Source organism: Pteropus alecto, unplaced genomic scaffold, assembly GCF_000325575.1.
Source record: "Pteropus alecto unplaced genomic scaffold, ASM32557v1 scaffold44, whole genome shotgun sequence".
NCBI classification, from domain to species: Eukaryota; Metazoa; Chordata; class Mammalia; order Chiroptera; family Pteropodidae; genus Pteropus; species Pteropus alecto.
This window is the reverse complement of record NW_006436812.1, coordinates 7,221,391-7,244,916: the sequence shown is the minus strand read 5'-3', so window position 1 is coordinate 7,244,916 and position 23,526 is coordinate 7,221,391. Positions and strand designations below refer to the sequence as shown.

The following is a 23,526-nucleotide window of genomic DNA, read 5'->3' as shown; positions in this document are numbered from 1 at the left end:
CGTCATAAAAAGGATCGAGGTACTAACACTACAATGTAGGTGAACCTCAAAAACATTATACTAAGAGAAAGATGCCAAACACAGAACATTTCATATTACATGATTCCATTGATATGAAATATCCAGAATATTTGAACCCATAGGAACAGAAGATAGGGGAGTACTTGCCCAAGGTCAGAGGGAGGGCAGGTAGAGAGCAACTAATATGGGGCAGGGAATCTCCTTTTGTGGTTTTTCTTTTTTAATTTTTTTTTTTTTTTTTACACCTACAGCACCTGGTCCTCCTAGGTGGTCTCCCATCCAAGGACTAACCAGGCCCAACTCTGCTTAGTTTCGGAGATCAGACATCCGGCTTATACAGGGTGGCATGGCCGTAGACCATGGACCTTGGCTCCGCTGGGGCACGAACCCAGAACCTTCTGCGTGTAAAGCAGACGTGCTAACCGCTACACTACGGAACCACATCCGGGAATCTCCTTTCGGAGCAATGAAAACATTTTAGAACTAGATGGAGGTGATGGGTGCACACTATTATGCATATACGAAGTGTCACTGAACTGTCCACTTTAAAACAGTTAATTTTATCTCATTAAAAGCAAAGAAACCATCCATGGCATTTCCTGACCACGGTGAGTCCCTCTCATCCCCCCACCACTCCCCTAGCCTGGCATTTCAGGCTTCAGCTGTCCAGCCATGGCCTGGGGACTGGCCAGTCACGTTTTGAACACTTGTGCTCCAGCCATACTGTCCACTCAACTCCTCAACCCACCAGCAGCGTCATAATTCCCTTCGCCGGCCACCTTCTCTGACTCCTTCATAGATGCCCAGCAATCAGGGACCTCCTCGTCAGGGCTCACAAGATCTTTCGAATCTTGCTCTGCTGTACACCAGATCTTGGCACATGGTTTCCGACAGTTGTCTCATCTCAGTAAGAAGAAATTAGCATTTTCTGAGCATCACGGTGTGCAGGCTTCTTGCTCAGCAACTCTATGAAGTATTGTCAGTCCCATGTACTGAAGGGCAGGTGTGACTCACTGACAATCAATCACACAGCCTCAAAGTGGCTTCACACTCAGATTCCAGCCCAGAATTAGGGCTCCAGGTGCCACCTAGAACAAGTGTGTGAGTCAAATGAACACTATCTCTGGCCACACAGAAGAGGTGTACCAGCTATGGGGGTCGCTTGTCTAATCATGCAGGTAGCCCAGGTCCCATGTGAAGCGACATGAACCACACAGATGCTGTTATAAATACACCACTCTGGGGTTCCCCAGGGGTCAGCTCCAGGAAGTGGATTTGCACTCATATTTTTATATTTGGTTAGAGTCGAACCACTTCTGCACCTCACTTCTGTACACACCCCTCCCACTTTCTGGACACTAAAGATATATCTAGGTCCTGCTTTGCCCCTGCTGGCCAAGATCTGGCTCTGCTGAGGCCCCCCACAAAACCTCAGGGGCTCCGCAAGCATGCAGAGGGGAGTTGGGTGCCTGTCTGAGCCAGAAGGGGCCTTTGCCTTTGGGGTCCTGGGGCTATAAGTGCTTTTATCTGCCCAGGCCACGGGGACACTGAAACCTCCCAGGGAGATTGTCTCTCTGGCTCAGCACCCAGAGAGCACAGGCCTTCATTTTATCCTACCTTCAAAACGTCAGCATCTCCAACCCCAGAACTGTCCATTCCCAGCTCTCACGTGGCAGATAACCCCCAGCACCAGCCCTAAGTCCAGGAGCCAGGTAGAACAGGGTCTTCTGCCTCAGGCACCCAGTGAGAGTGATGGGGGTGTCCTGGGAGGGACCAGCAGGTCGGTGGAGATCACTTGCAGAGGTAGGGACACTGCTATGGGTTGAATCGTGTTCCAAAAAAATTCATATGTTGAAGTCCTAACCCCTTGTACCTGGAAATGTGATCTTATACGGTAATAGGGTTTTTTATATGACTAACTCAAGATGAAGTCATTTGAATCAGCCCTAATCCACTATGATTTTGTTGTTATGCATGGGGGATATGAACAGAGACACGCCCACAGGGAAAACGCCTTGTGAAGATCGGAGCTATGCTGCCCAAGTCAAGGAGCCACCAGAAGCTGCAAAGAGCCCCGAACGGGTCCTCTCCTAGCACTGTCACGGCCCTGCCGACACCCAGCTTTCAGACTTACCGGCCTCCAGACAGCAATTTTCTGTCGCTCTGAGCCACCTGGTTTGTGGCGCTTTCTTATGCCAGCCTTAGGAAGACTGCTCCAGGCACCCCTGCTCTGTCCCCCAGTCTCTCTCCAGAGCACCGGGGGTGGGAGAGGGTTAGAAGCAGGGCCTTTGATGGGCCAAAGCCACTGCTGGGTGGTCACTTCCAGCCTTGACTATCTGGGCACTCTGGCCACACAGCTCTTAGCCTCCTGGAGCCACGAGAGGATGAGGACAAAGAGAGGCAGGGGCTGGCCTCCCTGCAGCTGGTCACTGAGGCTTCACTTTGCTATACCAGGAGCCCGAAAAGCCCAGGAATAGCCAGACCTTACACCCTCATATCTCCCCTGGGCCCTCCTTCCAGCCATCAGCAGTTTGGAACGGCCATTATATGTCTTTTAATCTCAGTAGGGGAGATACCTCAGGAAGGTACAGAGAGACGACACGCAGGCTTGTCACAGCATCTCATTTGTAGCTGGCCCTTTGAGGAGGTGAGGGCAGAACAGCCTCTGGAGCCAATAGCTTTCTTCTCTTAGGGGCCTAAGATCAATCCAGAAAGCAGGTAAGAAAGCTGGGGGGTAGGGGTTGACAGGATGCTTAGGGCAGAGGCCTCTCCCCACAGGTACTGAACAGAAAGGAAGGAAGAGGGACCTCCTGCCTCCATCCAGACAGCACATCTGACCACTGCATAGGTGGCTCTCCTTAGAAGGTCCAGTCTCAGTCAAGGGTCAGCTACATTTTCCCCAAAATGGACATGATGCAGCTGGCCGAGTCGAAGCTCTAGAACTTTCAGGACTGAGCCGGCTGTCTGCCAAGGGTAGGAGAGAGGAACACGCCCCGGAGATCCTCATGTGGCCTGTTCACCAGGGCCTTGTCTCTGCCTGGGACCAGCTCCCACACAGCTCGCTCCTTGCTGAGCATCCAAGTTCTGCTGGTCGCAGGAAAGGCCACAGGCTAAGGCTGGGATAGGCTCAGAGCTCTGTGTGTTTCCTGGAGTGGTCAACGGGTGGCACCCCTTAGGTCAGGGCACAGTAGTCACTGCCACTGCCCTCTGACTGTGGGGGAGCTGGCCTGGTGGGGCTCACAAGGACCCATTCCTCCTGTGGCAGGTAGGCCTGCAGCTGCCCTTCCCATCCCAGGACTGCTGATGACACGTCTGCTGGGAGGCCGGTGCCAGTGCCTTCCTCCTCCTCCAGGCCCACAGATGGCCAGGAATCCGCCGGGTCATAGGTAAGCGACGTGATGGCCTCTTGGACACTGGACTCCAAGGCTCCGTGTGGGGCGCCGACGTAGTCCTGGCTCAGCGGCATGCCAGCTCTGTGGGCCCCTGCCCAGGTCTGGAACAGAGCACGTGGAATCAAACAGCGTGTTCAGGACTCACCCTGGGAGCAGCCTCCCCTCCCCCTCCAGGAAGATTCCTTACACCCATACCAAGAGACCAAGCAGCACTCATGCCCAAAACATTCTGTCTTCCCCCCACATGCCAGCCAGCCTCAGCATGGAACCCAAGTCCCTTCAGGCCCCTCACCACTCCCCCAGCACAGGGCCTGGTGCTCACAGTAGCCTGAAACAGGGTACAGATGGTGACAGGTACCCAGGACAGAGAAAATCCCTGACTGCTGCTCCAGGCACTTTCAGCAGCTATAGAGCTCACCCCAACACCCACTCTCACACACACACACACACACACACACACACACACACACACACACACACAGAGACAAGAGATGCTATTGGGACTGGCGCCTTTGGGTTGAGGTAGGCAAACCTGGACCTCTCCATGGGGCCACAGGAGGCCCCCTCCACCTGCAAAAGAAAGCTGCTCCCTAGGTGGGACCAGGCGTCTCCACCAAATGTGCCACACACCACATCCTCGGTCACTGCTGGGCTATGGCTCCAGACCGCTCCCCGAGGTCTCTAATTAGCCCTCGGTGTCATGGTTCTACAGAGTCGAGGCTCGTTGCCTGCAACCCAGATGACACAGTCCAGGGACAGTCAAAATCTTTGTCCCACTCAGCCATTGTCCTCAGCTGTCTCAAGGATCTTGTCACATCTACTGCCTTGGGGAAAGAGGTGGACTCCTCCAAGGACAAAGTACCTAGCTTTAAGCTTCAAGTGATATTTTTGAACAAAGATCTTGAAAACTAGGCTCCCTGTTGAGAGAGAAAAGGGCTGGGCCAGGAAGCCATACAACATCAGAAGGGGAGATCCCGAAAAGGGCAGGTTAGTGGACCCCAGGAAGCACTGCCTCCTGTCCTTTGCCCAAAGTGAGGGGCTTGAGAGTGTGGGAACCAGAGACCACCCATGAGAGCTCCTTCCTTCCCATCCCTCCTCCCACCAGGGGAACAAGAACTGCTAGGCTGGCCAGGAAGGGAGAGGTCTGCATGGAAGTTCTAATGAAATCCTCCAGGTAGCTCTCAGCTAGCCTTTGCCCTATGGGAACTCACCAGGATCCCATGAAGGGGAAAGTGTAGAGTTTACTCGTTGGCCAAGGCGCCAGTGTACTACCCAGGGGGATCAGAAGGGGCCAGGCACTCCACAATGGCCACCCGAGCAGTTGCCGAGGGACCAGTGAGAGCCCCAAGTACAGATCAAACATTAGAGACCCTCCCTACTGCCACCAGACACAGACGCCTTCAGAGATTAAGAAAGGATGAGACGTGGCAAGTGCAGACAGTCTCCATCATTTGCACCTTGAACTGACCATTTGCCTCAAAGGGGCTGCTGCAAACTAGAAGAGACAGATAATGTCACAAGAAAAGTACATTTTCCCATCAACAATGGAATTGGAGACAAGAGAACAAAAAGAAGTCAGCAATAAAAAATGAAGCTAAACTTTTTTGCCCATTTGAGACACAGTGTGTAAATTTAAACCCACTATATATACCAAAAAAAAGCTCAAAGCACTGAGAAGGGCCCCCATGCTCACCTCAACCCTCACCCAAAGCCCACACATCCTTTGCAGACCAGATACTCGGGCATCCCCTGCTCTGCCCCCAGCCCCCTGCAGTGGACAGTGCACGCACCTGGAAGTTCCCGTTGTGCACACTGTAGAGAGGCTGGAAAAATGCCACTGGAGAGGGCACATTCTGGTAGAAGGTGCTCTTCACCCTGAGGCCAGGAGAAGACAGTCAGAGGCCTCCTCAGAAGGGGCTTCCCCAGAGGCCCAACTCCAGGAAGCATGAGGTCACTGCAGGGAACTTAGCTCTCTTCCAACCATCAAGTGACCAGCCCTGCCTCTTCCATGCTGCTGTCATACTGTCTCCTCTCACTGGGTCCACACCCGCACTCAGAGCAAGGCCCTGCACCTGGTACCCTGTAGCCTGGTAGCCTCCCTGGGTAATGACCCATCCCATAGAACTGATTTACATCAAGACATATGTCCTTTACAAGGTGAGCTGTGGTGTTGAGTGCAGGGATAAAAATAACCAGCTGCGTCCTCAACCCACAGAAGGAACCAGCACCTCCGGGAACCCTAGCTGCGTCACTCACAGACAGATGGCAACTCCTCGCCCCTCCCGACTTCTCCCTGAGCACCGGATCCATCTGCCCTGGGCCTACTGGTCCTCCCTCAAGGATGTGGCACAGGGCTCCAACTCAGTAGGTCCAAATCAACCTCACCGACCTCCTCTGGGCCTACGCTCTCCAGTTCCCCACCTCAGGAGTGACATCAGGAGTCACCAATCATATCTCCTCTGCCCACATATTCCTCCCAATTTCTCTTCCTAAGTCTTGGCAATTCCTTCCATTTCTCTCCTTCTTTCATCTGCTCAAGCCAAACTTTCTCTCTCTGGACCCCACCACTGGCCTCCCAGCAGGTTCTCCCATCCCCTCGTACCCCAACAATCCATTTTCAAAATATAAACTAGATCATGTCACACACGCTTTAAAACAAACACTTCAAGTGCTTTCCTTTGCTCCAAAGACAAATCTGGCACCCTCCTCCACCTTCTCAGCCACACCTATCAGGCCCCACATAGAACCCCCTCCCTTACCAGCCCCCAGCCCATTGCTCTTTCTGTCCCACCTCCTCTCATCTTCTCTGCTACCTGTCTGAACCAGTTTCCTGTGGGTCCTCCTTGTAACCTGACATGCGTGATGGCTTATTTCAGGAGGGCCCTCGTGTCCTCCAGAGCATCCACCGGAGCGGAGAACTGGATCCTGTGCACACCGGATGCCCAAAACTACATTTTCATAGCATGTGTTAACAAGTGAACAAACCACCAAGCACCTCCAGGGGCTGGAGGCAAAGACCTCAGGCAACTTGGTTTCCAGTGACCCAGTGACTTTGGGTCCCTCCTTGGCTCTTTGGGGTTACACCACCCCCACCCCAAAACCTGGCAATTTGGGAATTCCCAATTGTTCCAAGGCAGAGGCTTGAAACCTTTCCACCCAGGATCTGATGGTGGGGAGGGGAGGAACACAGGGGGAGGGGTGTCCCACCACACACATATGCACACACAGGGACGCACACACACATCCACACGCACACACTAATTCTCACACACACACATGTTATAACACATGCACACACACACACACACACAGCCCTTGGCTACCGACCTGGGTGACAACTTGAACAATAGGTAAGTCATGCTGGTCAGCAGGAGAAAAATGGTCACAGCGACGAGGATGCTGTTGGGCTGCCCCAAAGGCGAGATCAGAGTGTCTGTGAGCAGGAAGGGCCCAGAGCTGTGAGCAGCCTCGGCACCAGGACATTCTTCCAAACCTACATGGCAAAGGCACCCCAGGCTCTGGGCCTACGTGGAGAGTTTGCGAGGGGTCTTGGAGGTTTGTGTCATGCCTGCTAAAGTACCTGTGGTGAATCGCGTGCCCTTGGGCCTTGCCTTTCCCTTCTGCAAGGTCATCGGGGTCAGTGGCCTTCCCAAAGCACCTCTGTGCACAAAGGTTAGCCCAGTCCTCCCCAAGTCTCCAGAGACAGAAGCACCAGGCCTTGGCGGGCAGCCCGGGGCCACACTCGCTGCCAGTCATAGCCACTGACCACAGGTTCCCGGGTAAGCCGAGCTTGACAAGTGGTTGTTCTTCCATACGCACCTCAGATCTCCAGGCTGGGGTGGTCAACCTGAGGCGTGCCGGCCTCAGGGACGGGTCCCAGGAAGGTAAAAGGGTGGGAGGGTGCAACCGACAGGGGAAGGGAGGCCCAGCCCAGACTCCCGGAGAGCAGCAGCCACACAGCGCCCACCCTGTCTCTGGAGAGAAGGGAAGAACACGGCCTGGCTCCACTCGCTCCACTGGCCCTCGTAGCGCTCCTGCTCCGTGACAGCATTCTCCAGGGTGGCCAACTGGACGCGCAGCCTGGCCTCATAGGTGGAATCGCCGCCCAATTCAACAGCTTCGAGGGTGAGCCGGTTCACCCCAGTGATGTGGCCCTTGCACTGGGCCTGCTGTGGGGTGAAGAGACTTAGGGGTTGCCGAGGCCGGGACAGGGTCTGTCAGCCCTTGAGAACGCACACACACACACACAGAGGCACACTCACCACACTCACGACCATATACACGCCGGCAAACTTAGACATGTATGCACACACCTATCCACGGGCACATGCTTCCACTCATCTACCTGCTAGCGCCCTTGCACTGGGCCTGCTGTGGGGTGAAGAGACTTAGGGGTTGCCGAGGGCGGGACAGGGGGTCTGTCAGCCCTTGAGAACGCACACACACACACAGAGGCACACTCACCACACTCACGACCATATACACGCCGGCAAACTTAGACATGTATGCACACACCTATCCACGGGCACATGCTTCCACTCATCTACCTGCTAGCACACTCACACACACGCACATACGAACACACTCTTCGCTCATACACACAGGTCACCCGTGAGCACTCACACATATAAACACATATATTCACTCCCACACAGGCACACTCGCCATTCTTGCATGCACACACAATCATGCACAGGCACACTCACACAGACATGTCTGCATACACAAACACACATGTGCACGTTTGACACATAGTCTTGGCTCTGGTCCCCTCCTCTCCTCATGTGGGATGAGGAGTGGCCCTGGGCTACTGCTCCCGGGAGAGAGAGAGGCCCTAGGGTAGCCAGCCCGAGCATTACCTCCCAAACCTCTTCCTGCCTCTTGAAGGCCAGCTCATAGCTGAGTAGCGAGGCCAACGGCTCCAAAGCAGGACTGATGCTCCAGGTAAGGACATAAGAGCCAGAGCTGACATTGCTCTGCAAGTCAGAGGGAGGGTCCAGCTTCACTGAAACAGAACGAGGGGGTGTCTGTCAACACGCTCAGGACTGGGGGTCTGAAAGGTTCCTTGGGGAGCCATGATCAAAGCTCTCTCAGACCAGGTGCCTCACTGGGAGGCTGGTCCAGAGAAGCACAGGTAAGACAGGACAGCAGTGATTTCCTCCAGCCCCTGTAGCCAGACAAGGTGATTCTCAAAGTTTGCCCTCCCTCTCCTTCAGAAGCTGCTGCTGGAGGTTCTTCCCAGTGTCTCACTGGAGCCCTTCCTACTGTGACCGCAGTGCATTTCAAGTGACTCAAGCTGCAGCCCCGGCCCCAATTCAAAGTCCTGCATCTTTGTCGTCCTTCAAAATCTAACCCCTCCAGTAACCAGCGGGCCCTCCCCTCCCAGGCCCAGCCTGAACCCTAGCCCTGGATCTCCCTTGGTGGGGGACCAAGAGCACTCGCTAGGCATGAGGGTTACAGTCTACAGAGCCCTGCTCCTGACACCTGTGCAGCCAGGATATGCCTGGACAAGCTGCCCTACCCAGGCCTTACCATGTCTCCGGGGCAGGTACTGGGGGTCCACCAGGCTGACCTGTTCCTTCCCAGAGATGTAACGGTGCAAAGTGATGGTGAAGTTGTCAGAAGGCACAAGCACCTCCTCGGGCGGCAGCACCACAGTGCACGCGCTGACCCAGAAGACACACTTGTGCTTGCTGCCCGGCGCATGGTTGCTAGAAAGAGCATGTGTCAACACCAAGCTGCTACACCAGCCAGCCCCCTGCTGTCGCTATCATGGGGACCCTATCCTCACCCCTGCCCCTGGCCCAGGTGGGCCTGGCCCCCCAGCCTCACCTGGTGAAGAGGAGCCAGGGACTGGGGCCCTGGCCCAGCTCTGGGGTAGACCAGTGGCAGTCAATCCTGAGGATGTTGTTGGTGAGGCAGGTGACAGTTCCAGCCCCCAGCCCTGGAAACAGTGACATTGGGAGCCCACGGTGGCTGCTTCAGGGCAGGGCTTGGGCAGGGAGGGGATCTGACAGCTGATACCCTGACAGCGCAGTCCCCAGAGAATGATACCAGGAGAATTCATCAAGGGCAGGGCTGGAAGACCTGGAAGGTCATGGGCTCTGACCCATGGTACATGGGTGGGACTGAAGTCCAGGCTGGTTCCTGAAGGACAGGCCCCAGCACAGTCTGGGCCAAATCTTCCCCTGTGGAGTCTGATAGAGGACAGCCCTGTCCCCACAGCGCTCCCCTGCCCACCTCACACAGCCACCAGCTCCCTCACCTCCTCCTTCCCCTGGTGCCAGGACTCCCAAGACGACCCAGCCGCAGCCCAGGAGCCAGGTGCCCATCCCTCGCATCAGAGTCTCACTCTCCAAGGTCCAACCTGCAAGGGACAGGGTCGAGGGACTCCGTGTGAGGAAATGCTACCTGTGAGGGGTGCTCCCCAACAGAGTGCTCTGAGTGGGTCACTGCCTACACACTCACCGTTTCCTGAGAAAGAGGTTAGGCCCCACCATCCGAGCTGCACCAATAAGCAACTGAGGCTCAGGAACATCAGTCAACCTGACCAAAGTTCCTGGCTACAGCATACAAGAGGGAGCCCTCAAACTCTTCCTGGGTTCTGGACGCTGAATCAACTAAGTGCCTGAGTCTGCCCAGAAGGCTCCTCTCTGGCACTGGTGTCCTCTGTCAGCCTAGCTCCCTGTCCCTGTGGCCAGATCCCATACTGCAGGGGAAGCAGAGATAGGGAATTTGTTAGCGCTGGGATCAGCCACAGGTATGATTTCATGAACTCTTTGTCATCACACCCTGTTCCGACTGTGGAACATGCATTGTGTAACGTGCATTGGAATTCCCTCGCTTGTCAGGTAGAAAGACTATCCATGCTCACAGACCAGTGAGCTGAGTCCCAAGGAGGGGAAGTGCGTTGCCCTGGGTCATACAGCTAACTTCTATATAGCTTCTATCTTTTTTGTCTCCTTTAATAAAGACCTATCCCAGCGTTCTGCTCCAGGAAGGTGTAGGAGGATGGCAGTGGAGTGTCCATGCAATAAAGGCACATCCTAAACTCTGTCACACCCCTGCTTGGAGGTGCTGGCCCAAGCCCCAGGCATCCCCGGAGTAACCAGAGGTTAGCTGGAGACAAGGAGCTGCATGTTAGGAAGTGCCTGGGTGCATGCAGAAAGGCTGCTGACACTCGATCACCCCATTTGCAGCTCCAGATGGTACACTGATAGCTCCTAAGCAGGAAGCAGGGCCAGCTGGGTTACGCAAGCCTGATGAGTGATAAGGAAGCAAAAAGATGCAGGCATACACACGCTCTCTAGACAGTAGATAGCACTCCAGACCCACCCCGCAGGGCCAGCAGATTATCTGTGTACCCACAGGACAGACTTTGTTAAGATCAACGATCAGGAAGACCTCGCCCTTCCCTAGAACGAAGCATCACCTGGCCCCACTCATCTGTCCCCTCCTGCAGCAGTTGCTAGTTACTAGATGGAGATGGGCGTGCAGCCTGACAACAGAGTATGTGAGGGCAGCATCAGAGAGAGCATAGGACCTTGGGGACCTCAGGCACGGTAGCCACTTTTCAGCTAAGAGGCTAAACTCAGGCTCCAGGGTGGATGACCACTGCCCTAGCAGTGGAGGGACACCTGCATCCGTGCAGAATCGGGCCGCCCAGCCATGCGCTAACCCAGGAGCAGGTGGCTTGAGAGTATGGAATGGGGTGGCTCGAAGCACAGCAGGCCTCAGGGGCCAGGACCTACTGTGAGGGAGCCTCAGAGAGTTGGGCAGGATCATCCTAGGGTGATGGTCCCTGCTTTTACTTTGCAGAAAACCCTTGCATCTATAAGTAGGATGGGTAGGCTGGGGCCACCACCCTTTGGAAGATGAGGAAACTGAGGCCAGAGAGACCAGGGCTTGCCCAATACTTGGCACCTGTCACCTCTGTTCTCGGCACGTGACCCATTAGCTCCCACACAAGGCTGCGAGGTACCCAGCTCCCCCAAGGTATCACTGATCTCTTTCCTCAGGGCTCCTCATGCAAAAGGACAAACTTTACTGAGTCAGAGCCACCTCTGTTTCTGACGGCAGACACTGAGCCAGGTGGTGCCTAAACCCCCACCTGCATATTCCCTGGGCCTATAAGAGGTACTGGGATGACACCGGGAGCCTAATCACAGCTCAGACAATAATATCAGGTCTCAGGAGGAGGGGAAGCCAGTGTCTGCTCCCTTGAGACAGAGCTGCCCTCTGACACCTCCAGGCATGCTGGGGAGCCTACCTGACCTTACCACCCAGCACTGCCCTACCCCTGTTAGGTCCATGGACACAGTCTTCAGCCCACAACCACTCTGGTCCCTTTTCAGAATCTCATCTCCTCCATGGCCTCGGGGTTGAGGTCAGCTTTCCTGCCGTGGTTTCCTGATGTATCATGAAGCCGTGGGCTGCCTTGCAGCTGGATCCCTGCCTTAGGACTCACAGATACTCTCAGACCAGGGGCAAATCTCCAGAGAGACTCAGCCACTCACCCTCCCTGGCCCTTGAGCCCTGAGCACTCACCTGAGGAAGAATCCCAGGCCAGAGCTGGCCTGTCATAGGAGCTGGCAGGGTAGCCCTGGGCTCCTTAGTGCCTTGCAGCACACCCTCTGAGTTGGCTACCAATTACTGCATCCACTTACTATCCCCTTTGACACAGAGTCATTTAATATTTTTTCATAGGGAGAACATGATATCCTGTTATTCTCCTCACTCACACAAGAAGCTGACAGACACAGAAGTGGATGGGATGGGGCTGCTAATTGAATGGACACTTATCTTCTGTCTTCTCTCTGCTGGGGGAGGAGGAATAAATTCAGACCTGGCCTCCCAGAAGCAGCTGGAACCTGAAGGACCTGGGGACTATACTAGAAAATGGGGCCAGAAATGGGAGCAGAAACCAACTCCCTCTTTTGGCCACTCATGGCACGGATGGGAAGCACAGATGCTGCTGGGCAGAAAGTGCTCGAGGACACCGTGCTTCTACAGGTGATGCTGGCATTAGGTGGGGAAGGGCAGGGAGCAGAAGAGATCACGGCAGGAAGGCCAGCTGGGGTGAGTCCACAGAGGGTACAGAGAAGGCTGGAGCAGTGCCCAGGAGAGTTTTCTGAATGTGGTGAGCAGGGACGGGGGCAGCTTCACCTATAAGCACATGTCTGAGAAACATAGACATACCAGACAGGAGCGGTGGGAGAGATAAGGGCTGGACCCAGAGGGGCCTCGGGTGGACGAGGGCACAGACAGAGGGAGGGAACCTAGGGCAGGGGAAGAAAGAGGGCTGAATGGAAGTCAAAGGAGCACAGAGAGGGAGAGGGGAGCCTGGGTCCCTGCTCATCTGCTCCACAGGCCTGCACTTCCCAAGTTCACCTCCTGGCCTTCTCTCACACCGTCCCCTCTGGCTTCCTCTCCCATCACGTGCCTCTTCCTTCATGAAGCCCTCCCTGAGCCCCCTAGTCTGTCTCCCCAGCCAGACCAGACAGGAGCAGGGGGTGGGCAGGGAGTGGGCAAAGGTTAGAATAAGGGTGTTGGCAGTTCTCTCCGGGGAGACTGGAGGTTGAATGCGGAGACATAATGCCCCTCACCCTTCTCCAGTAGCCCTCGCTGTCCCTTTGCAGCCTCCCTACATCAGGAGAACTGATCCGATTTATGTTGCACCCCCTGCGCCAGCCCTAACTGTTTAAGAAACACATCCTGACACTCTCTGCAGATGCTGCCCTCTCCTCCCCTTTCTCTGCTTGGCTGAGTTGACCCTCTTTCTGGAATCCCATCCACATCTGCTGCCCCATCCACAGCTCCAAGCGGAGGATCCCCAGACCCATTTCTGACCTAAAGCCCCCAAAGGTATGGGAGTTTGGGAGGAACTTTACCAACCCCAGGGCTTGGACGTCATCTCCATTCATGGCTGTCACAGCTGAGACTATCTGGCCCTGGAATGTCTGATCTCACTCACTCATCCCCCTCGAAGGTCAGCTCAGTCATTGAGGAAGCAAAGTCTCTTTCATAATTAGAAACTGCCTGACAAACGCACTGCCCTTCCTTCTGCCCAGTGGCATGCACGACCCCTACGGGCCTGGAAGTGACAGTCTGTCATCCTGTGGTCAGCACTGCCAATCTGCCATCTCTGGGAAATGCCCAAGGCAAGGACACCAGACAAGGTAAAACTAGGTGGTGCTCCTAGACGCCCCACTTCCAAGGGTCATCCACAGGCTCTTCCTCGGGCCCTGCCTCTGAATTTCATCTGACTTGAGCAGTTGGGAAGTTCCAATGGCAGACTCACCTTCCCAGATGCATCTGCTGGGTCCCATGGCAAGGACTGTCCCTGTGTTCACAGCAAAGCCCCTCAGCCTGATCCAGGAGATAGCTGCAGCAATCAGTGACGTGAGCCTCGCACAGCAGGCTGACACGGGCCGCCCACATCTGAAACCACGAGCGTATAGCTGAGCAGCTAGCCCAAGCAGAGCTGAGAGGCGACTGTCACCACTAATCAATCATAAACCCAGGAATTATGAGATAGGACCACCTTTCATTCCCTATGACACTAAAGGTTGCCAAACGTGGACTTTGGTGACTCATCCATCGATTGTCAGATGACCATTGCTGTATTCCTCCCAAAGACCACCTCCTAGATGCATTAAATTAGTCCCAGGCGGCGAGGACCCTGACCAGGCACAGAGCAGTGAGTCTCGTACCCTTCTAGGCTTTTCTGAGACCAGAAGTGCAGATTCTACATCCTCCAGCTAAGGCAATCTGTGAGCATTGGGGGGTGGACTGGGTGTTAAACCTAAAGTAATGAAGTCTCAGTTAAAGAAAACAAACAATACAGAAGGAAATAAAAAATTAGAGTCCCCTTTTACTCATCCCAGTAGTAACCCCCGTGAGAGAGTACGCACAAGTCCCTCCAGGTAATTTCTAAACTCGAACAAATGCATATTTTTAATAGACTCATACTGTGCCATTAGCTTCACAGCCTCCTTGTTCCTCTGGTTATTTTCAGCACTTTCTAGATCAGCACATAAAAACCTACCTCATGCCCTTAATAGTAGTACATGCCATGGCTTCATAACCCTGCCAATGGCCATGTGGATTGTGGCTATTTGAATTTTTTGAAATATAATTGATATATAACATTGTATCCGTTTCAGGTGTGTATGTGCTATTTTAAATGAAGATAGTGAATAATTCTAGGCATGGATCTTTAATCGCCAGGACGGGTACTTCTGTACAAAAAATTGCTAGGAGTGGAATTCTGGGGTCTAAGATTCAGCATTTTAAAATATTGATAGACACTGCCAAGTAGCCCTCCAGAAACATACCAACTTTTACTCCCACCAGAGGTGTACGAATACCTGTGACCCTCACCAACAGTATTATCAGTCTTTTTAATCTTTGCCAACCCAATAGTCAGATATTTCAATGTTTTAATTAGTAAAGATAAGCATCTTTTCTTACACTTACTAGCTATATGTCCTTTGTGGTACCAAATAAGTCACATTTCAGTGTGCATATGTGCTTATGTTTGTGTGTGTGTGCACACGTGTGCGTCTGTGTGTTCTGTGCATCAAAACATCTTGGGTAAGGTTTGGATACTTCAGAGCTGCAGCTCTCTCGAGTCTGAGAACACCAGACCCACAGAGATGAAAAAGCAAAGGCTCAGGCCCAAGAAACATCTTAGAAGTAACCAAAGACATAATCACATTTCTTTCTAGTAAGAAATTTTTTAAGAGAGCTTCCTTCTCTGTCAAGGTCCCTCCTGCCTTGCTGAAGCTAGAATTTACTAACCTAAGACCAGCAGAACATACCACTCACACCATGATGCCACAAGTGGAGAACATGATGGCTGCAAAAGGGAGAAAACCATGGCAAGGAAAAAGCCAGAGAGGAGAATCGCAGTGGAGAAAGGGGGTGGGGGGAGGCAAAATGGGTAAAAGAAGTCAAATATATGGAGATGCATGGAAACTAGACTTCTGGTGGTGAGCACTCAATAGACTATACGGATATCAAATAATGTTGCATGCCTAAAATTTATATTAGCAATGTTTCTTCAACAAAAAAACTAAATAAAATCTAAAAAGAATTTTAAGTGAACTCTGTTGAATGTCTGGGTCACTGCTGGGACCCACCTCCTACCCCCTACTCCTCCTCCACCCCCACCTCTAGCCAGTTAACTAGAACAGCATGACACTTTGGTTCCAGTGAGCCTGGGAAAACAACAGAGTGTGTTAAAAAAAAGATACATATAAGTATCATATACGTTCGTATTAACACTATATTTATTGCAGTCTGTGCTTCCTGTCTTGTTTCTATGCAATTATATGTAAATATTAAAAAATAAATTTAAAAAATAAAATAAAAAGTGAACTCTGTATGTCATGTTTTTAAGGCACAGTGGAGAGTGGATTATTTTTTCATCAAACTGGATGGCAAAGGATTGTGTTTACTATGCTGTGACGCTAAGACTAGTCAACATTACCAGACTAAGCACCCATCACCGGCACTATCCTCAATACACAACAAATTTCTTCACAAAAATTAAAAATGAGGCAACCAAATTAAATTTCCAACTGGCTCATTTGTTCACCAAACCAGGAAAGCCACTGATGGTGACTTAATTATGACTCAAGAAGTGTGTCCCAAAAAAACAAATTTAAGACTATCAGCCTTTTGAAGAAAAGTTGTTCTAAAAGTAAAGGACACTGGCAGCAACATTAATAGTCAATTAAAAGGTGAATGCTTTGAAGTGATTTTCCTTGGCTCGTGATGAATCCACAGATGCTACTGAAATTCTCAATGGTTGTTTCTTTAAAGAGTCAATGCCTTAATGTTGAGGTGGGAAGTGACTGAAGGATTAGCTTCTACACACAGACTGCAAGTAAGAATATTTTCAAAGTTGAGAAAACACTAATTCAGTATAACTGAAAGTGCAATCTGCTAATGTGTGTTACTACTGATGGTGGTAAAAATGTATGTGAAACATGAAAAAGCATAAATGGACAAAGCTTGTAAAACATGCTTTAAAGCCTATGGTTTTTCACTGTATTATTCAACAGCAAATACTTTGAGGAAAATATTTACATCTCTCATCAGTACTGACTGTCAACACTGAACTTCACACACTTAACCAGCATTAACAGCTGCACATGTACATTCAATTTTGATGACACAAAGAAACCATTAAATTCGAACCCCAATTAAGCAAAATAGTATCCATTATTTTCATCAACAGACTTGCAATACAAAATATTGTATTTAATTACTATGATTAGTTTGAATTTTGCCTAAAAAAAATTGTGGAAGTTGTTTTCTTGTGTTTTCCTAGATTTTGACTCGACCCACAAGTCTAAAATATTTACTATCTGGCTCTTTACAGAAAAAGTTTGTAAACCCTGAAATTGACTATTATCATCTCTATTCTACACACTAGGAGGTGAAGGCCGAGGTTCGGCACCTTGACCGAGGTCTCACACCTAAGGCGCAGGCAGGCAGCCTAACTTCAGAGTGCAAGACCCGCACCATGCTGCCTTTAACGACAAATGCAAACGGAAGAACTGGCACCCGAGGAAATAAAATCAGTGGCATAAGCGGAAGATATTTCAAGGACATGATGAAATCACATTTGTAAAACCAGAACGAACTGTTTTGAAATAGAACCAATTAGAGATAATGGGCTCTGCAATAAAAAAGAATCATGTGAAGCTTAAAGATTAACCATTTCTGGGAAAGAAACCAAGTCTCAAAAAAGTAAAAATCTGTATCAAGGACATAAATTTAAGTCCCATGACTTCGTAAGCGAGACTTTATTATTAGATTTGAGAAAGCAATTAAGTCTGAAGCCCTGAGCAAATCAATCCATCAATAACCTGGCTCCTGTCCCCAGCTAGTCCAAAGTGCCCTTCTTCTTTTCGGAGTGGAAAGAACACAGAAAGTATAAAAATATAGTATCTAAGAAATGTATTGCATTTCTTGCAACCCTACTTAGATACTATAGTATAGTATCTAAGAAATGTATTGCATTTCTTGCAACCCTATGAAGCAAGAATAGAAATAAGGAAGAAATTTAAACCCATGTTATTAGTAATTCTGTAACTAGTTCAGTCCTTAGTAGTCAAATTTGGAATCATGATTTGGGGTTTAACATCTTTTTTTTTTTTTTCATTTACTTCTTATGGCATTTAAAACACTGAAAAGGTAAAAATTAAAAAAAAATTCAAAAAAAAACACTGAGAAGGCAATATTAGACTTTTCATTTTAACTAAATATTCAGAATAAATTTTAATTAAATAAGTCTGCTAATAACAGTTAAATATTTAGGGACATCTAATATACTAAATTAGTAAGTTTTATTAGTTATACAAACAATATAAATATTTAACAGTCTTGGTTGGTGGTGACAGAATGTCAATTGTCCAATAAATGTAAAAGAGAATGAACAGAACCGGAGACAGAGTGCACTTTAGTTATGGATACTCCTCCCCACACACTACATCTCCCTGCACATTAATGAATTCATCCACTGACTGGCAGATGTGCTACCTTTCCTGACACCCTGGCCAACAACCCTAAAAGGGTTAGCTTTCCACCAGCCGGCAAAGACTCTCAGGACACACAGTGCACACTCCTGGCTGGAAATTCACTGCAGGGAACAAGGTAAACAGACAATGACAGCAGCTGGGCCAGCCTGGCCCTAGTCCCTCCAGCGGTGTCCACACTGAGCGTTGCAGCACTTGTAGAAGGTGGTCATTGGCTCGTCTGCAGAGCGGGTCTGAAGCTGCATGAAATAGGCACGAGGATGTTCGCATTTGGGACATGGCTCTGGAAACCAGAAAAATAAACAAGTGACCCACATTATTTAAAAAATGATGCTCGTGACCAATACACCTGATATAAGTAGGTGTTATGCAAAAGGCAGCAAAGACCATCCTCACTCAGCTGGTGGCCCTTGTACCATGATTTAAGGCTACAAACAGTGGTCTCATTCCCAGTATGCTCTCACACTGAGGGAATCCGGGAGAGCTTGAAAAACACTCCACACTGAGGGAATCCGGGAGAGCTTGAAAAACACTCCTCCTCCCCAATCTGGGTCCCACTTCTTTTCTCAAATCTGGCTGGAGACTGGTTGGAAACAACATGAAAGGTGACTTGTGGCTGCTGTGTGAATTACAGGGTCCACACCCTGTAGATTCCCCCTAGTAAGTTCATCTCCATCACCCACTCATCTTCCCAGAGGAGCTCCGAACGGATGACCAATCCCCCAATCCACCTCAGACCTGAGACACAGGCAGGCTAACTTCAGAGTGCATGATCTTCACCATGCTGCCTCTAGCAACAAACATAAACAGGAACTGGCGCCTGAGGAAACAAACTAGTAGCAGTAGTTCCTCAGGCTTTCTTATCAAGGTCTCACCACACATCCCGTACCTTTTAGAGTGCCCCAAGACACGTACTTACCTTCAAAGTGATTTCACTTTGAGAAACTAACCCTGCTCATGATGAAAACACTTTCAAACACTCTCAAACACCATTTCAAACACGAAGTGCGTAATTCATCTTGTAATAACAAATTCCGCCATTGCTAAATTTTTAACATAGCAGATGTCGCTATTGGTCTATGGGGGAAGGAGATAGCATTAATCTGATTTAGCTCTTCCTCTTCTCAACACAGGTTGTCTAAGGCTCTCCTCTGCCCTTTCTTGGTCACATCTATCTCTACTAGAAATGAATTAAGACTTGAAATAATCAAATTTTTCCTGAAACTACAATTCAATGCTTTCTGGTAGTAACTTTTAAAATTGCATTAGAAAAAGACCATATTTTTTTCCTTAGACTCAAATCTTTGTGATTGTTGCTCTCGTAGTTACAACCTGTTGAGTGCCTGTTATGTGCCAAACACTGTAACTCACTTTATGCTCTCACCATCTGAGTAACTCACTTTACGCTCTCACAATCTGGATTAGCTTGAGAGAGGTCAAGGAAAGGTTGTGAAACAGTAAGAACTCATCCTGAGTTTCTAGGCCTGCATGACTCCAAGGCTTGTGCCAATATTATTTGAGTAACAAATAAGTTGTTAAAGAACAAATACACTTTTTCTTTTTAGAAGCCCACTTCAAATAAGTACATCACAGACTCTGAAGTGAAGCGGCACAGTCTGCAGCCTCATATTTATCCACAGCTCAGTTATGGAAAAGGTTTTCCCCTCTCACCTGCAGTAGAGTCAACATTCTCCCAGGCAGCTGCTCCACCAAGCACATCATCCACTTCTTTAAGTTTCGGATACTTCCGATTTGTTACCTAACAAAAAGCAAGTGTTCAGACTTTCCAAGTCAGTGAACAGTACAAACCTAGGCCACCAAACCGCACCTCCGTACCTGCCCTCAAGTGTCTCCCCAGACTTTCTTCGACACAGACTGCAGGAATACTAAATGAAAACAATGTTCCCATTATCACAGAGAAGGACACTCCTTTGGAATTTAGGGGATCTATCATTGGCATACCCCCCAAGAGTTGAGAGAGATTCGGCAGTCAGGGATCTCTGCAAGGACTAGAGCACCAGAGCAGGAAGAAAATAAATGTCTTAGGTGAGACCCTCCTCTTCTCTCACACCTCTAAGATATTACTGGATAAACTAAGATGAGAGAAACATACAACTGAAGCCAAAGAGTATTACTTTGCTGGGTAGCCCAGCCACTCCACCACCACCACCACCACCCCTACCCTCCACGGAAGAAAGCTTTCAAAGCTGGTCACACTTGGCTTCTTTCCCAAGATTAACCATACATACTTGAAATTTCAGGGTTACATAAGAGTTCACTTTTCCCATAGTTCCAGACTCTCAATTCCCACAACACAGCAATATGGTGTGGTACACAAATATTAAGAGTGAAGTAGCACCAACGTGTTCTACTTCTAAAAAGTAAAGGTGTACCATGTGCATAATGGGAGATCATTCAAGAGCCTGGTGTTGCTGGGGCAAAGGAGCACCTTAGTAAGTGAAATCAGAAAGGCAAGTCTGAGGGGAAGGGTTCGGTGTCAGCCCTTTCGTTAGCTTCCACTCAGTGCGCTGGTGAACTGCTGAGGGTTTCTGAGCACCCGACGGACTCGATCTGACTTAGAGGTTAACAAGACCAGTTTGGCCACTGTGTGACCACGGGGGAGCCAGGAGCCCGAGGAGAGGTTTTACGACAAAAACTCAGAGGTTTTACGACAAAAACCCAGAGTAACAGCACTGGGGAGGGACAGACGCCCGGATTCTGGGTGTCCTCGAAGGGAGAGCCGACAGGAAGCGACAGTGAAAGAGAGGGCGGCCCGAGAGGCCAGGGTAGGCGTACTTCGGGGCTGGTGGGCTTACAGCTCTGCGGAAGGAAGCCAGAGGCCTGCGGGAGGTGCCCCGGCCCGGCGCCGGGCTCCGGGACCCACCTTGCGGGTGATGTTGTGCACATAGGGGCAGGTGTTGCAAGCGAAACGGTGGCAGCGCTGGCCCTCCTCCACGATCAGCCCGTTCCCGCAGCCCGGGCAGAAGAGCAGCATAACGGCAGAATCGACCCCGCAGGCTCCCGGCAGCCACCGCGGCCGGTCGGACGCCGACCCTATGCCCACCTTGAGCTCACATTGGTCCGGGCCAGCCCTTCAGCCCACCAATAGACACGCCGATTTCGCGCTCCCAGTGAGCACTGCGGCAAGCCTCGAACTTCTCATTGGTCTTCGCGGCAGCCCCAACGCTCAACACCCTAATGGCGGAACTGCGCGTTGCTCTCTTTGCGCGTGCGCGCGCAGGCTCCGGCTCGCGGACTGGCGGTCCCGGCGGAGCACAGTTTGCAGCAAGGCGCCCTGGAGGAGGTGGAGGCGGTTGCCCTGCCCGAGGCGCAGGAGAACGATGAGGACGAAGAGGAGGCACTGCCGCACTCCGAGGCGGTGGACGTGTTCCAGGAGGGTCTCGCCATGGTAGTGCAGGACCCACTGCTCTGCGATCTCCCGATCCAGGTGTGCGCGGGCAGGGTACCGGAGTGGTGTCCCGCCGGGCCGTGCGTTGGGGCGTTGACAGATCCCTGGGGGTGCTGACGGGGGCTGCGGCCCAGAGGCCTCGGGAAGGCACCTCTGGTCGTAAACGTATGTCTTAACCAGGGCCAGACCGAGGGTGGGGCAAGCGAGTCCCTTGCCTGGGGCGCGGAATTTAAAGGGAAGCCCCCCACCCCCAAAAAAACATCTCCAGGGCACATGACATTTTAATACAATATGTTTATAATTCAAAGTCGGTGTAAAGAAGCCTTTGAGAAACAAAATAATAAAGACAAGATTAGTATTACTGGTTTTTCCCTCCTCAAACTTCCATATTATTTTATCCATCATGGATTTTTACACCTGCCTCAACCTCGTTCCCATGCCGTGGCCTGGATCCTGGTGATCAGAGGCTCTCATACTGGACTGACAGGCCCAGCATTCGTCCTCCTACCCACACCTTGGATGAGAGGATCCAGGGCCGTTCATTCTTCTTGCCTGTTCCTACGCTCCTTTCTCCAGAGCCTCTGTCCACTTTGGACTTTAACTAGAAAATGTGGCTGAAACATGAGATTGAGGTGCTGAAAAACTGAGAAACTAACATGTAAACAAGAATTCCTTCCTTTGTCTTTCGTAAAATTTTGGACACTATCAGCTCTTCTTTGTTGTTATTTGGGGTAGTAAAGAGAGCTAGGGCTACTACTTCCACCCTTGGTCTTTTCTAGGTCACTTTGGAAGAGGTCAATTCCCAAATAGCCCTAGAATATGGCCAAGCAATGACAGTTCGAGTATGCAAAATGGATGGAGAAGTTATGCGTAAGTGCTGCCCTTCTCCCTTCAGGCCACGCAGTCTGAAGATTTTACAGGGACTGGTCGGTGGGACATTCAGAGGCCATGCCCAGGGTTGTTGGGGGCAACCATAAGCCCACCCTGCTCAGACTTGAGCCTCAGTCAAGACAAGCTTTGACGGGGCTTCTGGGTTCCCCTCCTGCCATCTGAGGCTGTGGCTGCGGGACCCACCATGGATCTTCTCCCATTTGTGTCCCTGGTTGCAGCTGTGGTTGTAGTACAGAACGCCACGGTCCTGGATCTGAAGAAGGCCATCCAGAGATATGTGCAGCTCAGGCAGGAGCGTGAAGGGGGCATTCAACACATCAGCTGGTAAGTGGAGCAGTGTCGCCTTACAGTGCGTTCCTGGGAGTTGGTGTGGGACTCCACAGGAACACCTGCTGGATGTGTGCTTTTTAATCAGCTGGGCTCTGCTACGAAATACTAACTGGAGTGATGCGCTCCCTGTCCCGAGCCTTCAGACAGGATAAGTTCTTCCATGCCTGGGAGTCCTGCCTCAGCTGCTCTTTCATCTTTATCACCCCACCTAGGCAGTTGGATATCTTCACTTGGAGACACCTTAGAGCATTTGTGATGTGTCCAGAAGTGGTCTCCCTAGTTACAGATGGTGCAGGTATCAGCAGCCCTATCCCCTCATTACTTGGGTGCTGTCAGCCCTTCCTTGTTTCATTAACAAGGTGTGTTTGGCTCACACAGCCCTTTGAGAGTAGGGCCTCCTTGTAGCTGCCTCAGGCCTGGTGCAGAAATGTACAGGAAAAGAGCCCAGAAGAGGAAGCTGGCTGCCTTGGGCCCCACAAAGCTAAGCACCATGAGCCCTTCTCATGCATAGCGTCTGCATCCCAGCTGCCCAGTTCATCCTGCTCATGGTTTACCTGAATCCCTATCTTGCAGGTCCTATGTGTGGAGAACATACCACCTGACCTCTGCAGGAGAAAAACTCACAGAGGACAGGAAGAAGCTCCGAGAGTAAGTTCAGGCCACATCTTGAGCTACATACAGAGAGGCGTCTGAGCTGTTCCACATGCTATGCCAGAGGGCTGGGACTCTGCCATAGCATGTGGAACTAGAGGGCACAGCTCAATCAATTCCTGGGGAATCTGTCAGATTAGAAGAGTCCCTGGCTATACTGACGCCTCCTGCTGGGGGCCCTCCATACTAGGAGACTGGGAAGGGGAGGAGCAGTGTGAGAGGCCCTACTGCTTCTCACCAGTGGCAGTTAAGGGCTACACAGAGCCAAGAAGAGGAAAGAAAG

The 23,526-nt window shown here is 50.9% G+C and overlaps 3 protein-coding genes and 1 pseudogene across 3 annotated transcripts in view; 1 reads left to right on the top strand and 3 right to left on the bottom strand.

Moving 5' to 3' along the window:
* Positions 1-263: 263 nt before the first annotated feature.
* Positions 264-379, bottom strand: LOC112481618 (annotated as a pseudogene).
* A 2,645-nt stretch (positions 380-3,024) lies between these two features.
* LOC102883479 (interleukin-9 receptor) lies at positions 3,025-13,741 on the bottom strand. Its single transcript, XM_025048415.1, is given in 10 exon segments — positions 3,025-3,198; positions 3,200-3,514; positions 5,204-5,288; positions 6,741-6,846; positions 7,381-7,582; positions 8,273-8,418; positions 8,946-9,124; positions 9,246-9,357; positions 9,679-9,780; positions 13,714-13,741. Coding segments are annotated over 10 exon segments (1,449 nt in total).
* A 3,926-nt stretch (positions 13,742-17,667) lies between these two features.
* POLR3K (RNA polymerase III subunit K) lies at positions 17,668-21,032 on the bottom strand. The gene is made up of 3 exons (XM_006914046.3): positions 20,847-21,032; positions 19,634-19,721; positions 17,668-18,245 (listed from the first exon to the last, which is right to left on the bottom strand). The coding sequence occupies exons 1-3, from the start codon at positions 20,955-20,957 to the stop codon at positions 18,118-18,120; spliced, it is 327 nt and encodes a 108-aa protein (XP_006914108.1). The 5' UTR covers positions 20,958-21,032; the 3' UTR covers positions 17,668-18,117.
* A 129-nt stretch (positions 21,033-21,161) lies between these two features.
* SNRNP25 (small nuclear ribonucleoprotein U11/U12 subunit 25) overlaps positions 21,162-23,526 on the top strand; it is a gene marked incomplete at its 5' end in the record, with an annotated part of 3,042 nt that continues 677 nt past the window's right edge. Inside the window, 4 exons of the mRNA XM_006914220.3 lie at positions 21,162-21,410; positions 22,151-22,241; positions 22,481-22,586; positions 23,166-23,240. Coding sequence (XP_006914282.3) covers positions 21,162-21,410; positions 22,151-22,241; positions 22,481-22,586; positions 23,166-23,240 — 521 coding nt within the window. The remainder of the gene's footprint in view (positions 21,411-22,150; positions 22,242-22,480; positions 22,587-23,165; positions 23,241-23,526) is intronic.